Consider the following 16,642-nt stretch of genomic DNA (forward strand, 5'->3'; position numbering starts at 1 on the left):
AGTATTGGACCTACAGCAGTCGTTCGATACTTGACAACACCCTCTTTCGTTCAAGCCCTACCAGAGCGCTGTAGGTCGAATATTTCACGACCTACAGCCGTTTGAAACCCCGCCATTATTTTTTTGGGACACTCGAGTATTTTCCATCATCGTACCTGGTGAACACGTCTGGATAGTGGGTTCGGCCGAAAGCCTTCTCCAGTTCGTCCAGCTGGAAACTTGTGAACGTGGTCCGGTACCGGCGTTGCTTGCGTTTAGGCGTACCGCTGCCAAAATCGTCCAAGTCTCCAACGGCACAGTCGTCGTCGTCACCGCCGCTGCCGCCGCCGTTCAACGTGCTTGGGGTGCCGGCCTGTTGCCGTCTCTGGTACATGATATCGTCGTACCCTGTAACCGATACAGGGTGTCGCTGGTGTTGCTGCTGCTGCTGCTGATGCTGATGCTGTTGATCACCGCCTCCGCCGCTTTGCATCAAACTGTTGTTTCGCTTGTATTCCGGCGATCCTCGCATGTCGTTCCGGTCTGTTGATAAAAAAAAAAAAAAAAAAAAAATGTATGATTAAAAACCAAGGGATGGTTTGTAAGATCACATTGTTGATTTTGACATCACACAACCCCGATGGCCTTTGAGGCATTAATCGGACATGCCGCATAATGTTTTTCTACTCGCCCCAAACGACAGGACGTGTCGACTACCCTGAATGACTCCAACGGATCGTTATATCTCAACAAATCTCCATAAGCTCTCAATAATTGGTCTTCAGTATGCCGCTAACCTGTTCAGATCACTATTGATCGTTAAACTTTTTGCCCGCTCTAAGTTAACAACTTTGACCTAATTTTCTGTTCTTGCCTCTCGTAGACACCTTGCTTACACTACAGTTCTTTTACCCTCTACTTTTCTCACTACTCCCATCTATTTGTGTCCGTCCGATCTTTTATCTCCACTCATAAGATGGCTATCATCTCGAGTCGTACTCTTGAGGTCATTCCCCCTCCTACCTCTCTTTCAGTCGACGTGAATTTTCATAATTGCCATTTGTTTTTTGCTAATTTGTTTATTATTATTCAATACATTTGTTTTGTTTGGGAACCATCGCTAACAATGACAATATTCATTACAATGTCTGGCCATTAACAATTGAAATTTGATCAAATCTGCGTTGTTTACTAAGTAAACGTTGTCCAAAATGTTGGACGACGATGCCACGTCGCAGAGGATCACCGAAATCCTGCTGGCCCATTTTGGAGATGGCCGAGTGGTCGACGTGGATGTTATAATGAATACAGTACAGTATTTTTTCGGTGTAGAAATCTGGACCAGCGACGGGTTGTTCGAATCGTATCAAAAGTGTTTGCTGAAGCTCACGCGGGCAGGTCGACTCAACATAGACACGCCCGAAGGAGTGGAACGCTGGGCAACGTAAGCAAAATATCTTTCAATGCGGTACATAAAAGTACTCGCACATACACAAATATATATATTTATATATAAACACGAATTGGCTAACCTTATCCCTGCCGTGTTTTTTTCCCTGCTAAACCCTTACTCGATCAAACCAAAGGTACCTAAATATATTATGTGATTGAATTTCGCGAAACCTTTAAGAAAAAATAAGCTTGGTCACGTGTGTTCGGTTTATATTTTTTTTATTTTTCGACCACAGACCGTTGGTGCTTTAGAAAAATAAGACAACAACTAAACTCCTTACGTCGCCATACAGCCTAAATGGATGCGTAATATCAAAACGGAAACAATATTTTCAATTTATTTACTTAAAAAAAACTTATTTTAAAATGTTTTTTTTTTATTACCGCATAAACGATTTTAGTTAAACAATAAATCAACGTTCTACAAGCGAGCAGTTTTTTTCTAAAAACTGATATTATAAAATTAAAGTGTCGACGACTTAGCCAGTATTGGCCACATCAAGTAAATATGTTATGGTCAAAATTAGTAAAAACAAAAATGTCTTTTGGTAATTTTAAACTCATGAATACAATTTATAGGACAAATTGTGTGCAATTTACTGCTTGTGGTTATTATAAGCCACCCACAAAATATGTATTTACGCCTGTTTAACAAATAAATTCTAAGAGTCTTAACATTCTAAAATTTAGTTAAATACGGATTTGTTTTAAAAACACTTTCCATACAAGTGGTCCAACAAATTTTATTTCCACCTTTATACCAAGCGTAACCTTATACAGGATAGGAAAGTTTTATCTGAATCCAGACTGAATGATGTATAAGATAAAAGTTTAGTATTATTAAGATAACTTTAGACAAATATTTTATTCTAATAATACTAAGAATATTGTTTAATTCGTTATTTCGTGATGTGTATTTAAATTTTGAATGACTGAATTTTGAACAATGATCACCCACACGCTTACTACCATTTTAGTGGTGACCATAAAAACCGTGGTAATCAGTAACCACAATGGAAACCAATATATTATTGTACATAATGTACCTATTCAATTAGACCGTCGATTTTTGAACGTCATTTGTAAAGGATATTAAAAGTCATCATGAAAACTAAACGGCATTTCCGAATTTACCGCGTTTTTTTTTTACAATAAGGTTACTATTTCTATTCAATGTGGTATTTCAAAAAATGACCCCATTCCATTTCCATATAACATATTTATTTCTGTCTGCTTATATAGGATTTATGATATTTTTTATTTGAAAAAAACAACCGCCGGTTATAACCGGTACGGTAACACGAAAAACGGACAGTTCAGAAAAATAAACGTTGTTAATTTCCTGTGTTCTCTTAATATCCTTATAGAGCCAACTGCCAAGTGTGCCGTCCTCGCGCCGGAAACTCAATTTCTACACTATTTCCTATTCGATTTCTTCGTTTACCGCCACTTTGTAAGCCAATTTACTATTATTATTATTATTATTATTTTTTCGAGAATTGGGCACCGTCGTCTCCGACACAAGACCAGTTTTCAAACGTGTATAAATTGTATAATTATAATAACAACAATAACATACAATATTATGTATAGGTACCTACATCTCGGTCACCTGCGCGCGGTATAATTCAATTTGCCGTACACGGATAGAAAAAATGGCCGTACCTACGTTTTTATTATTTACAATATTATCGTATTAGTATAGGTATGCGCGACCGTGTACAAAATAATAATAATAATAATTATTATTATAATCGTAAAAAAGTGATTTAGTATTTAAAACGGGTCGGTTCGGTATAATATTATGTAAACACTGAACGGCGTTATAATTGAAAAAAAAACGAGCCGTAACAATAAAATAAAAACAATAATAATAATCGTCTGCCGGCGCAAACAGTGTTGTACCGTTTACGATAGGGTGTTTTTTTTGTCGATGATAAACGATACACTGGAAAACGTCGGGATATAATAATATTGTCATTAGAATAAATCAATACGGCTTGTGTACATAATAATTTACGATGCGAAACACATTGTATACAATATTATACTCACCTTAACCGACAATATATTTTCCGATGATAATATGATATTATATATGTCCATCAATGTATGCATAAACGCGCCATGTTAAATGTTCTACGCGAAACTGTTGTATCCCGCAGACACACTTAAAATGTTTACTTTATAAACGTCTTAACGAGACGTACACGACTAGTAATAATAACAACAACAAAAGGAAAATTAATGGAACATACAAATAAAAATATCATTAACATTATAATTTATACTGTTATTATTATTATGGTTAGGTACATTGTCCGGTAATCGCTTTGGCGCACCGCAGTGTACCCACTACCGCGGTTATGGTATGTGCGATTCATTTTGGTTTTAACCGCGCGGTTAACGCAATTATTAAAATTATTAGTAGGTATTGTTGATGTAATGTCGACGACAAACAAAAAATCAATTGTTACACCGGTTTTTTTTCGCATTACTATAATTATTAACAAAGTTTATATATATATTTTTTTAATAATTACACACGCAAATTGCCTTCAGCATTGTTTGGTCCTTTCTTTCATCAACATTGTACACGCTAAGAAAACAAAAAGCATCAGCAAGGACCCGACTCCGATTTGAAAATTTAATATTTCGGATCATCCCTTATTTTTGACAACAAGTCAAAACGGAATTTATAGGATACATAGCAGTTGGTATATCTATAGATATAACATTATACAAATACAATAGACTCAGGAAAATAACTACATAGAAATACAAATATGACCTGAACATTTTCGAGTAAAAATGTATTTGAAAAATTTCTTGAAAGGATTTTATCATTAATACAATTACCAAAAACAAAGTAAAATGCTCAAGAAGGGAAGGATAATTAAAACGTCTATCTACGGGTAAGTAAAAAAGTTAGAAGACTATATGTGATTTAACTTAGGTGCGGAGCCGAGAAGAAGGTACCTATAGTATTTTTATTAGTATATATTTTACTAAAATGTGGTTAAGTGGGATGATTATAAATCAGTGAAGTTAATTGTCCTGAATACAATTTCTCAATTTTTGGAAATAACCAAAAATAATCGTGTTACGTTGAATTGTTTAATATATTAAAGTCTTTACATCGAAAGCTCACAGTTAAACTTTTTATTAAAAAACACCTATAGGTTGGCTCGATTTGTTCATATTTACCATACTCGACCTATTAACTAGTACCTAACTCAATTTGTTTTTTCTTGTTAATCAGATTTTAAAATAATGTTTGGCGCCCATAATAATAATTTTGTTTTGCAATTAAGTAGGTACACGTGCCGGCACATAAAATCAGTACTGTTTCAAATATGTGGGTTTTACTTCGTTTTTTTTTTTATGATATGGTGATGAGAGAGACACACACTAATTAATTAAGTACCTACTCCGCCACCGATGCCGTAGGTGGCGTACACAGGGCGGCGCCTGTTTTATCAACTTGAAATCCAAAATACTAAAAGCATTTCACTGTCTTTGAAAATATCCGCTGTTATCAGTAGCCGGCCCTAACCCAGACGTATTATGTCTATACCTACTTACCTACCTACCACCGTCAAGAATAATAACTGTATATTATACTATAATATTAGACTGGCTTTGATAATAAATAATAATAATAATGCGTACATAATAGGTGCCGATATCGGTCATGCCTATAACCCGTACCTATATAAATGATTATTATCATATTACATCCAATTTGGTACACCACTATAGGTATATAAATAGCCATTATGAGTATCGGATAGCAATAATAATTATAATGTATACGTGTACATTTACTATATAGAATAAAAAACCATCTCGAGGAAATAATATATAGGTAACATGCAGAACGTGTGGGGTTTAAAGCGAATTTTGATTAGGAGTCATGCCCGCCGGCACGATGGAAATTCGAATTTCAATAAACTAGAACATCATGAATATCATCACTATAATATAATATTATACTTTCATGAGATAAACGATTTTCTAATCGATATCCAGATCCTTGCTTTAAGTAGGTATAGGCACTAAAATATACATAGGTAATTTGCCCACAACAGGATGTCGTAGTTTTTAATATTAAATTATTTTTTCTGCCCCAATAATTATTAATACCTACTTAATCGAAATAACATAATTATTGTTTTTTTTTTTTAATTGTCATTGTGCATTTTCTTCGTCTCGTATACCATCCAATTGATTTTATAGTAACTGTATAAAGTAATAACCACAGTTAGCAGTGCCTACCTAATCACGACCTTATTATTACCTGGCTAGGTATCTACCTGGCTAGGTTTGGCATCTGTAAATTCTTCACTTGATTAGAAAAAGTGAAATTAAGTCACGACAGTGGTGCGCGTTGATAAACTTTTCAAAAACTCTAAAGATCACAAACATAATTTCAGTTGATGAACAAAAGGAATGGAACATGTTTTAAAAATCAATATAATAATGATCTTTCGGAGTGCAAATTTCATTCTATGATTAGGTACATATAATATATTTTTGTTCATGCGCAAATATAAGGGTTCCAAAAATTAAAACTGATGTTAATTTTAAAAATATCGTTAAATAACTTAAAATAAGAACGTAAAATATTGCATTTAAATCGTACAGTGACATTCTTTATTTAACTACATTAAAATCACCGTCAAAACCATACTGCTAAAAACTAATAAGAGTAATAAAAACTTAAAAGTGATTAATCGTTTTATTTGAATATTGTTCAGTATAACCGGTTAAATAGGCACTAGACAAAAAATATACTAGTATAAAACTGATATAATTATGCGGATGTGCTACACCATATTTCTAAGGACACTATATTCCACCGATAACGACATGTTTAGATGTCTACTATTGATTCAGTGAATGTGGATAGTTTTTGCTTGCCACATAAGAACTGAAAATGTTCAAACCGCCTCTTTATGAATAGAGATTTGTGGACGGAAAGACGATTTGGCTGGTCGACCCTATTATTCGTGATGGGATACACGGTGGTGACGGACAGGAAGACTTAGGGGACTTGCGGTATAAGCAGAAAATATTACTTCATACTTTCTATAGGTATAATCCGAGTCGCGTGCACCTATAATACTTTCCAATCAATGCGAGTGGGCAACTTGTATTAGATATTTTTAGAAAAAATTTGTTCACATCCCAAATTCCCATTGTCTCTCGGCAAGACGACCGTGTCCTACACGCAGCTCTTTTGCGGTACACGACAATTTAATAATAAATATTATGAACAACCTTAAGATAGTGTGTACAAAAAAAAAAAAATATATATATATATAAAAATATTAAGACCATTAGCGACGGTCCGACAACTCGAATATATAACCGATTTAATGTGTTATTAGTTGTATTACCATAATTAACAAATAAATAACCGTCTGTTCATATTTTTTTTTTTTTTTAACCCGGACCGACTACAGCGCAGTGATGAATTTGCTCTTTGGTGTTTTTTTATCCGAGTTATTAAATCGAATGCAAATTAGCATAATATATTGGTTGTGCGCGCAAAGATAATACACATACACACATATATCTAATATTATATTTGTTATTTATAATATCGGATTTGTTGACCTGTGTTTCTTTTAAAATTAATTTAAGAACCGAAAACACAATATCCATTTATACAAAAAGCGCGCGTCTGCACTTGTGCACATAATATTATAATATATAATATAGTACGTTTACTGTGTATTTTTAAGAAATATAATTTATATAATATAATATATATATATATAAATACCTACAATAAGCGCAGTACAAGAAATAGGTATAGGTAACGCGGCGTGACAGGTTGTTGTTTGACCTTTTTCGGTGCTGCGGGTTATATTAATGTAATACTTATCATATAATAATAATATTATATTTACCCACAACGGAGAAAGGACCAATTAGTATTTACATTAATTTATACCAAAAAAAAAAACCGAGGACCTGGAACGTTTTAATATAATAAAATGTAGGTATTTACACATACCTATACAGCCGGATTCGTGTACCTCTACACTTGTAATAATCGAATTTGTGTTAATGTTTTTTTCTGGTTTTTTACCATCAAAATTAAGAGAATTAAAGAACCTAACGTGCTACAATGTGTGTACGTAGATAAGCAATTTGAGCTTCAACACGTGGATCCGAGAGGTTACCTAGGTACAATAATTATGTATATTGTTTTCGTCACGAGAAGGGACACTATAATAGTCTTTTACTTTGCACACTCGGTCTAGTGGAAATTAATTAAGACAGTAATCGCATAAGCTTCGCGTGTTCGGTGAAACGACATAATTTTACATTTCCCTGCGATGAGAGATAGATAACCCAACAACACTAGGTATACCAATTAGTTAATTTATTTGGAACTTCTTGGAAAATAAGACACTCCTTAGTTATATTCGCTTCGTCAGCTTATAGAATGGATACTGATAGAAGGATAAGTAACAGTATAAAACGGTCTTTATGAAGACGGCGAATACTAATACTAGGAAAGACTACTTTGCGAAACTCAAACTGACGAGAACAAAGACCAACAAACTTACTCGAATAGGATTTTATCCATGATAGAAGTGGAAAATAATTAGCTGGTATATTCAACGGTTAACCCTTTACCTCCCAGAAAGAAGGGAAACTTTTTGTTTATTTTCCCTTCTTTCTAAGATTTGTATATTAATTAATATATACTTGATGTTTAAATTTTAAACGGTTCAATAAATCAGTCATGGCTAGACTACACACATAGACAAGTGTCGCCCAGTAAAAAAAAAAAAAAACTTTACCCGGCTGGCTTTTAGATGTTAGAAAAAATTATTAACTCTACGAACTAGATTTTGAATCTTGAGAGATAACAAAAAAATGTAAAAGTTTTAAAGGGTCGTTGAAAACTAATGGGGCAAATGAAAGTGCAGTATTATGCAACAATTTTTGTATTTTTTCACTTCAAATTGAAAATCGTTGTTGAGATTGTTCGGAAAATATTGCTTACATAATATCTGCCCCATTTGTTTACAATCAGCCTTCTTATAGCTTGGATAAGTTTAAGTACATAAATACCCAAGCTGGATGTTAGTTATTCTCGCTGTTCCCGGAATTTTGCGATGAGTTTCTTCTGCCTTTATCTTCTGCGAATCCCTTTTTACTTTATCCCTGATTGTCCCTTTACGGCGCCTCTGCACTTATGGTGCACTCAACATTGTTTCAATGTTTAATGAACTACTCAACATAAAAGGGGTTTTTTGAACTATTCCGGGTATTCAGCCGGTATCCGAGTCTTATGTAACCTAGTTTTTGTTTGTTTTTGGCATTTCGTTACTGAGAAATTTACACGTTTGCCTATATAATTTAAAACTTTATAGTATTATTATTAAACTTAACAACGTCGTCGGCGAACAGCAACAATAATTATTATTTTCGAACGCGAGGCGCGCAATTAATAACACTAATGGCAGCTGCTGTACACAAGACGTTTTATTAAAAGTAATAATTTATTATAAAATGCGCGTTACCTTCTACAGAACTGATTGCGATTGCTTGGAAACGGGTGCAATCAACGTTATAGGTATGCGCTGCTGATTTGCCAGAATTTTGTCTTATTACATTAAGACGAATGCGCACGGCTCTGCAATTAGCGATTTTTCTGAAAATTGTGAAATGTTGTTGATTTTCACCTATGGACGTCATCTGGTAAACCAATAAACCGTTTTTCTCAAAAATCCAATCCCGAATATTGTATTAGCACCTCAAGGCCAAATCAGCGCCATAATTCAATATATAGTCTGAAGAAAACGTGCAGACTCATCTCAAATGAGATATTTTCTTCTAATATTTGGACGGCAGCATTGCTCGAGCAGCCTGCTAAAACCTCTCAAAGTATTATATAGAAATCCTTTGAAACGTCAGCAAAAATATTAAACACGTGAATTTTATCCTAGATTTTTTTTTGTATTGTAAATGAAAGGTTTTTAACTCTCCGTTAGTCGCTTGATTTTCGGTCACGCTCAAATAAAGTGTCACTGACTAAATTAATAAGTCTGAAGACATCTTGGAGACGCATATTTTATTTTTATCCAAATCCATAAATGTGTTGTATATTTTGAAAATTATACACTATATACCTATAACAATAATTAACACTGCCTTGCCATAAATGACGAACTGTGCATACTTAATGATTATAGTAATTATAGACTTGGTGTAAATGAAAACCGTACTCACGAGTAAAGCCCCTCAGCTCAACCCTTTTAGAACATATTAAGATCCGTTATAGAATATAATTACTATTATTAAAACTAATAGTGATTAACACTAATAATAATCCTACTATATAACGCCCGAACCTAGTGTATATTATAAAATCCTGTGAACCATGATTTACTATATCTTGGATGACCTGGATATAAATCCCTTGCCTATTAATAATATGATGCATTTTGACATATTACATTATACCGACCTGCCCAACTCGGCTAGATAGACTTCGGATAGATTGTTAATATTAAATATCCATTTAAAAAGCATTTATTCGTTTTGAAAATGTAATATTGATATTTTTAAACAAAACAATGTTAATCCTGGTTTGGCATTCACAGCTGCGGTCCTATTAAATGCGTTCTGAATTGATCCCACGCTGATTTAGGTGTATAATATAATTAATATATACATGTATAAAGTATGTATTAATTCTTTTAGTGCACCTGTTTAATGGGATTATCATAATATTATACTGCGTCGTATAACACTGTTGTGTGTGCATGTCTTGAGGCTATTGTCCATTTAAATCATTTTAGTCATTTATTTTTTTCACGTGTTTCCCATTTCAGGCAGGACAGAAAAGTACCCAATTTATTAGGTCTCAAATTTTTAAATATAAGCCTAGTAGTCGCACAGTTCAGGTTAGATCACATGTATGGATGATACCTAGAAGAATTTTATTTGGGAAGTTAAGTTAGGCGAATTGGCCGACGCTATGAAAATGTTTTTTATATGTTTATTTATTAAGATAAACACTACAAAAAAAGTAAAATACTTAAAACAATACACGATTTTGGAATATGGACCAAAATATATACATTTCATAGGATATTTGTAAAATGAATGCATCAGTTTTTTTTTTCAAACCACTTACGAATTAATGGTAGGTAAATACGAATTTATAATATTTTAAACGTTTTGTATGTGATAATTCAACAACATTTTTAAAAATTGATTTAAATTGTTTTTTTTAATTATTTTTTTGGCCGCATTTAGAACTGGTCTCAGAATTGTTATTACGTTTGGATTTTTTTTTAGTATTTTTTAAACGCAAAAAAAAATTAATATTTTAATTCTAATCTTGTTTTAGCAACCAGTTGGACCGCTTAATGTAGTTTTTTAATTTTTGTTTAATTTTTCAATTTGTACTCCAAATTTTTTTTTTTTTTTTTGCTCGCTCTAACCAAAATTTATACCTAAATGACATATTAAACGTTAAATTCACAAAAAAACTAGAAAAAAAAAACAATTTGCCTATAGCTGTTGTCACGCTGTAGGCTAATGAAAAATAAGTAGCGTTTTAATGTTAAAAACCACATAGCTGAAAACATTATTTTTTAATATGTCCATTTAAAAAAAAAACTCAGTAACTAATTAACTAGCAAATTTTAAAAAACGTTGTTTAAAGTAATTTGTTGGTTATAAGATTTTCAATTTCTTGCCTAAACGGGCTACGGACTAGGCGCAATACAGCAAGCCTAAGGAAAATAGTTAAGAAAAAAAAATGATAATTTAGTATAAGTTTTGTTATTTCGCCTTTTGCAAATTAACAGTTTGTCAACATTTTCCAGTTGTGAGGCAACGCGACGGGGTTCACGTTTTTCGTTTTGTCTTAGGCGTTGTGCAAGTACTTACTACTTGTAACTATATTAATATACTTAAATTGTTTTGTGTGCAGACGACACGAGGACATAGTTTAGTAGTATTTTTATTTTTATTTTTTTTTTTGTAATTATTATTGCGACCATAGGGTAATTATCCTATCCGGTGGACGTGGTGCCCACGCCGGAAACGGGTCGCCAGTCGAATGCTCGCACACATATTATATATTATTATTATACTTAAGAGTGAAACAGTAAAGCGTAGAAACAACCGCGTATCTTAATATAATATACATATATATATATATATATATATATATTTTATTATCACTAACTAAATTCGCCTTGTCGGAGATGCACTGCTACATTAAAATATTATGTATGGAAATGTTTTAATTATCGGTTGCCGCGGTCGCCGTGTCCGACTTAATTTAATTTCCTTGTTGTAACAAACACTCGACGACACATGTGATACTATATGCTATTATTATTATTATTACAAAATTATATATGTACTACTTATTTCCACAGACCGAGTATATGTACACATATGATATACCTACCTAATAAAATTTAATTATACGCGGTAGCGCTTGTCCGCCCCCGCATATCTACTGGCGTGTGTTTTTTTTTATTTCCCTGACCGTTTCACACACACAGACGGAAATTAAATAAAAAATCGTATCTGTGTTAAAAAAAAAAAAACATTAAAAAATCGTGCGCCTAAAAATTATTATTATTGTACGAAAACGTGTCACCGAGCGAATTCGTGTGGGAAAAACCGTATATGGTAAAACTATCCGACAGGTGGCGGATCCGTACACGAGAGATCAAAGGGCTTAGCCAACTGCAACACCTCCCCGTCCGGGGCTTTTTTATTATTATTATTATTATTATTACTATTAAAGCCCATAACGCAATAACCGTCGCGTCGTTATAATATAGGTGTAAAGGTGGTAATCCCTTTAGATATTAGGTATATAATATCTTATTGGCTTTTGCCGGCAATATAGTGTACACCTATAACTCAACGATTATAACGATGAATTTCGAATAATTGGTATTATAACAGCGCAGTTAGTGTTGTTAAGTGGACGTTAATATTATAATATAGGTACATAATATACGCGCACGACGAGTAGGATTAGTGAGAAGAGTTGAAAAATTATTATAAAAAGAACTTATACAGGAATGTGTTTATATAGAGACTACCGGTCGAGCCGGGTAAGAATTAATATATTTTCAAAGGGGTACCACCACGTGGTTTTAATATCTTGCATATTTTCTTATGATGATTCGAACAAGCCCGAGGTAATAATGGTAGTTACAGTAGCCAACGTGATGTAAATGGTGATTAATATATGATTTAAATGAGTAATCGTGTCGAGAAAACAAAGCGATAAAACGTTTTAAGGCTTGAACGTCATAACGCTTTAATTGCGATGGACGGTGGAAAAAATTACACAATATTATTAATAACGCTAGTTAAAAAAAAATATAATATAATATAACAAACTTAGGTAACTGACGTATCTTGTAAAAAATTATCTTCAGACATGTAATAATAGTCTTATTTTATTCAATATACCGTTAATTTATAATTTAGTTTTAAAATACTATGGTTTTGTGGTTTAATTATTTTATTTCTATACTATGTTGAGCTGTTAAGCCACTAACTAATCGCATACAAAAAATAATCCTCATCGCATAAGCCTGCACAGGTTCGCGTCGAAGCAAAACTATAAGGTCAGATAGGTTAGGTTCGAGAAAACCAAATCTAGGAAAGAAAAAGTCATGTTAAGTTCAAGTAAAAAAAAAAAATACAGAGGAGAAAAATGTTTGGTTAGGTTAAGGCGTTGGTGGAGATCGGTGGAGGGGGATTGTGAAAACCTTAAAACATAAAATTAGTGAGAGATTTGTTGAAATAAAAAATAAATGCAGGTATTTTGAAAAGCAGTAGTTTTAAGTTTTTAATGGTCTACCGAGTTCTCCCTGATTTTCCTGTCAATGCTTTAACCTATAACCAAACACTTTTGTTCCCTGTTTTTTAATCGAACTTAACAACGCCGTTTTTTTTACTGGACTCGTTTCCTTTCTACCCGGTCTCCGCCAACTTTTTAAGGTTTATATATTTCGTATTTGAACAAAAAGTGCGCACACACATCAACAGATATGTAATTAATGATATTATACGCATATTGTATAGTTGTCGTTGCTGTTGCATCGGTTCAACAAGCCGACATATTTTGACCGTGTATATTATAGCGATGCGCAATATTACCTATGCTCGTTGCTGGTATTTTTTTTTTAACAAATTTTTAACGGTTAACAGATCACATTAGCGATATGATATTTCATTTGAATTATTATACCCGCCTGCCCGACCGCGGTGCCTCCGTTCCGTTTAGCCGCGACGGGCGGAGGCTGCGCTAACAAGTATCGCTGTCGCGCCTATACGAACCGAACCCGCGGCCGCCGTTTGGAGTAACGCAGGAGGAAAAGTAATTTTGTTATTATAATAATAATAATATATAATAATAATACCTATATACAGGTAGATACTACCTGCGTACTTACCTCTCTAACGGACGGTGAAGTGGCCGGCCGGCAAATTAGCTATTCGTTAACCGATAATATACAATCTATAATGTAATTATAAAAAATAAAAATAAAAAACGACGGTGGTCAACGAGGAGGAGATGGATGATCATAATTATAGATAGGTATAAGCTGGTAATAGGTACAAATATACACATATATATGTATATGTGCATATGTTATAGCGAATATAGGTATAGGTAGGTACCTAGGTATCCGACCGACGGAGCACAAGTTAATACGAGATCATCGTCTTACACCGAGTCGGTTTATTACTAATATAATAATCCAATTATGTAGTATTATGTACTCTGTGTGTACTGTATATTATTATTTTTAATTTTTAATTTTGTTTTATTTTATTTTTTTACAACAACATATTAGAAGTGTAATTTTAATAGACGGGTAGCCGCAGCCCAGGGGAGGGGTGGGGGAGGTTTACTATATATATATATGTAATAATAATAATAATAATGATACCGGCAAACCGGTTCTGGTGGTTACCGTGCGGCACACACACGGAATATGTGATTAAATATTAATAGAAAAATTCCTTATTTACGGTGGACGAGCCGAGTGTGTGTGTATATATTATTATTATGTTGAGTGCGAGTATTAATATATAATGTTTTTGTATAATTCGATAATACGTATTGGACTATTAATGAACAAATACACGTGTATATAGTAATATTTAAATATATATAATAAATAATAAGATATTATTATTATTATTATTATAATGCCCGGGAGTGTATACCTATAGGTATATTTTTGTCGGCCGCAAAATGTCCATATAATAATAATAATAATAATATTATAACACCACCGATGTCGTCGTCGTGTACCCTGTAGGTATACTCGTGTATTATATGTAAATTACTTGGAAAAAATTAAAATAAAAACAACTTGATTACAATAATTGCTTGTATTGAAAATGTAGATACAATTCCGTTATTATAGGAATTCCCTCGATTCGTATTGCCAATTATTGAATAGAGCTCGGTTTTACACATCGAGCATCGTGGTTTTTAAATTTAAAACAAAATTGATATATAATATTATGATTTCTAACTTCAAGAACCCCTTTGGGTTGTACAGGTAAAAAATCATAAAAGTCCCTTTTTTTATAACTGAGAAAAACATGCAGTAGATGCGTCAAAGCGAATATTTTTTTATAAAGCCTTAATCGTCATTTTGATAAAAGTGACTTTTCCGGTTTTTGTATTAAAAAAAATCTCAAAAATCTTAATTAGTAACATACCTACCTAATTGAATTATAAATTAGAATTTGCCTAATAATTAAATACTACAAGTTATTACGCAATAATTCGTTAAAAAAAATTACTAAAATGGTTTTCAGTTAACGTTAAAAAAAGTTCACATCTTCTCAACTGCCATATTTTTCATATTTAAATAAGATATATAATATATTATATACTATAAAGTATAAACTTGCAATGGGGGGAGCTGTGAAATAAAACCCTAAAATAATATTATAAGCCCTTACCCCTCCCCCCAAAAAAAATTGACGCTTATTTTTATGTTTTTGGATTTGACTAAGCCTATAAATTAGACTAAACCGGTAGATCTTCTAGTGTGCACCTATTTATAAAATCCTTATCAGCAAATTAAACTGATATGTTTTCAAAATGTCAACAAAAAATTGTTTAACGTTTTAAAAATATTTACAAAACATTTGAAATATTTGTTTATTATGGAAATACTTTCAACTATATATGTGACTTGAAAACTATAAATTGTATTTTTTTTTTGTAAAACTTTAAAGATATACATATTTTTAAAGATTCAATTTTTTCTGTATTGTTTTTATCAGTTAACCATCTAACCAGTTATAGCCACGTGTAGTGGCATTTTTTTATCATTAATGATTTATTAGTTGTTTCGCAGTAAGCCTAATATAATAATATTAAAAAACAATTTTCAGTTAGTAGTACAACATATAAATCTAGTAGTAACCATATACCTAACAACTCATACTGCCCACCACTGCCTTTAAGTACCGACAGAGTGGAGGGGTTATTCGTAATGGAATTTTAAATTTATTATTATTATTAATATATTCGTATTTACATAGATATTTCGACCAGACCTAACAATATCCATTTGAGTACTGCGATGACTAATGTGTATAGAAACCACATATGGTACTCACTATACATATACAGGTATTACTTACCTATTAAAAGTATAATCGGATATATGTAGAGATATATATATATATATATATATACAAATTGAAGTAATTTCATTTTGGATGGTAACGCTTTTTATTTTCCTCCTTCGACGACCAGAAAGTCTCGAATGCACCAATACAGTATAACATAATATAATATATAGATATGTATATATACAATCATCCCTAAATAAGTATATTAATAATATTATGAGAACGGTGGTGCGGTTGTGATTATTTTGTTAAAAAGAAGGCCAGCGTTGTATAATAAATACCGACGTTATAATAATAATATTATGTAAAAAATCGGTAGTACCGTTCATAATTAAATTCTCTCCCAAATAGGTAGATAGGTAGATATTAGTATGGGTGTATACGGTTAGGTTTTTTTTCTTCTTCTTAAACGAACGTCACGGTAAATCGACTCGAAGCCATCAATATAATTATTTTTTACATTTTTTTTCCTCCTTCGTTTTCAAATAACGCGCGCACACAGCTGCGGTGTATGGTAGTGTCGGTACCG

The 16,642-nt window shown here is 32.7% G+C and overlaps 1 protein-coding gene across 1 annotated transcript in view; it reads right to left on the reverse strand.

The window, feature by feature from the left end:
• LOC126839565 (homeobox protein aristaless-like) overlaps window positions 1-16,642 on the reverse strand; it is a 51,208-nt gene that overhangs the window by 5,818 nt on the left and 28,748 nt on the right. The window contains exon 2 of the mRNA XM_050574929.1: window positions 156-522. Within this exon, the coding sequence (XP_050430886.1) occupies window positions 156-522 (367 nt within the window). The remainder of the gene's footprint in view (window positions 1-155; window positions 523-16,642) is intronic.

The sequence above is a fragment of the Adelges cooleyi genome, unplaced genomic scaffold (genome assembly GCF_023614345.1).
Source record: "Adelges cooleyi isolate 19-005CV unplaced genomic scaffold, UGA_ACOO_1.1 ACOO_flye_CR_arks_rails_tigmint_CR_PRNA_306, whole genome shotgun sequence".
Lineage (NCBI taxonomy): Eukaryota > Metazoa > Arthropoda > Insecta > Hemiptera > Adelgidae > Adelges > Adelges cooleyi.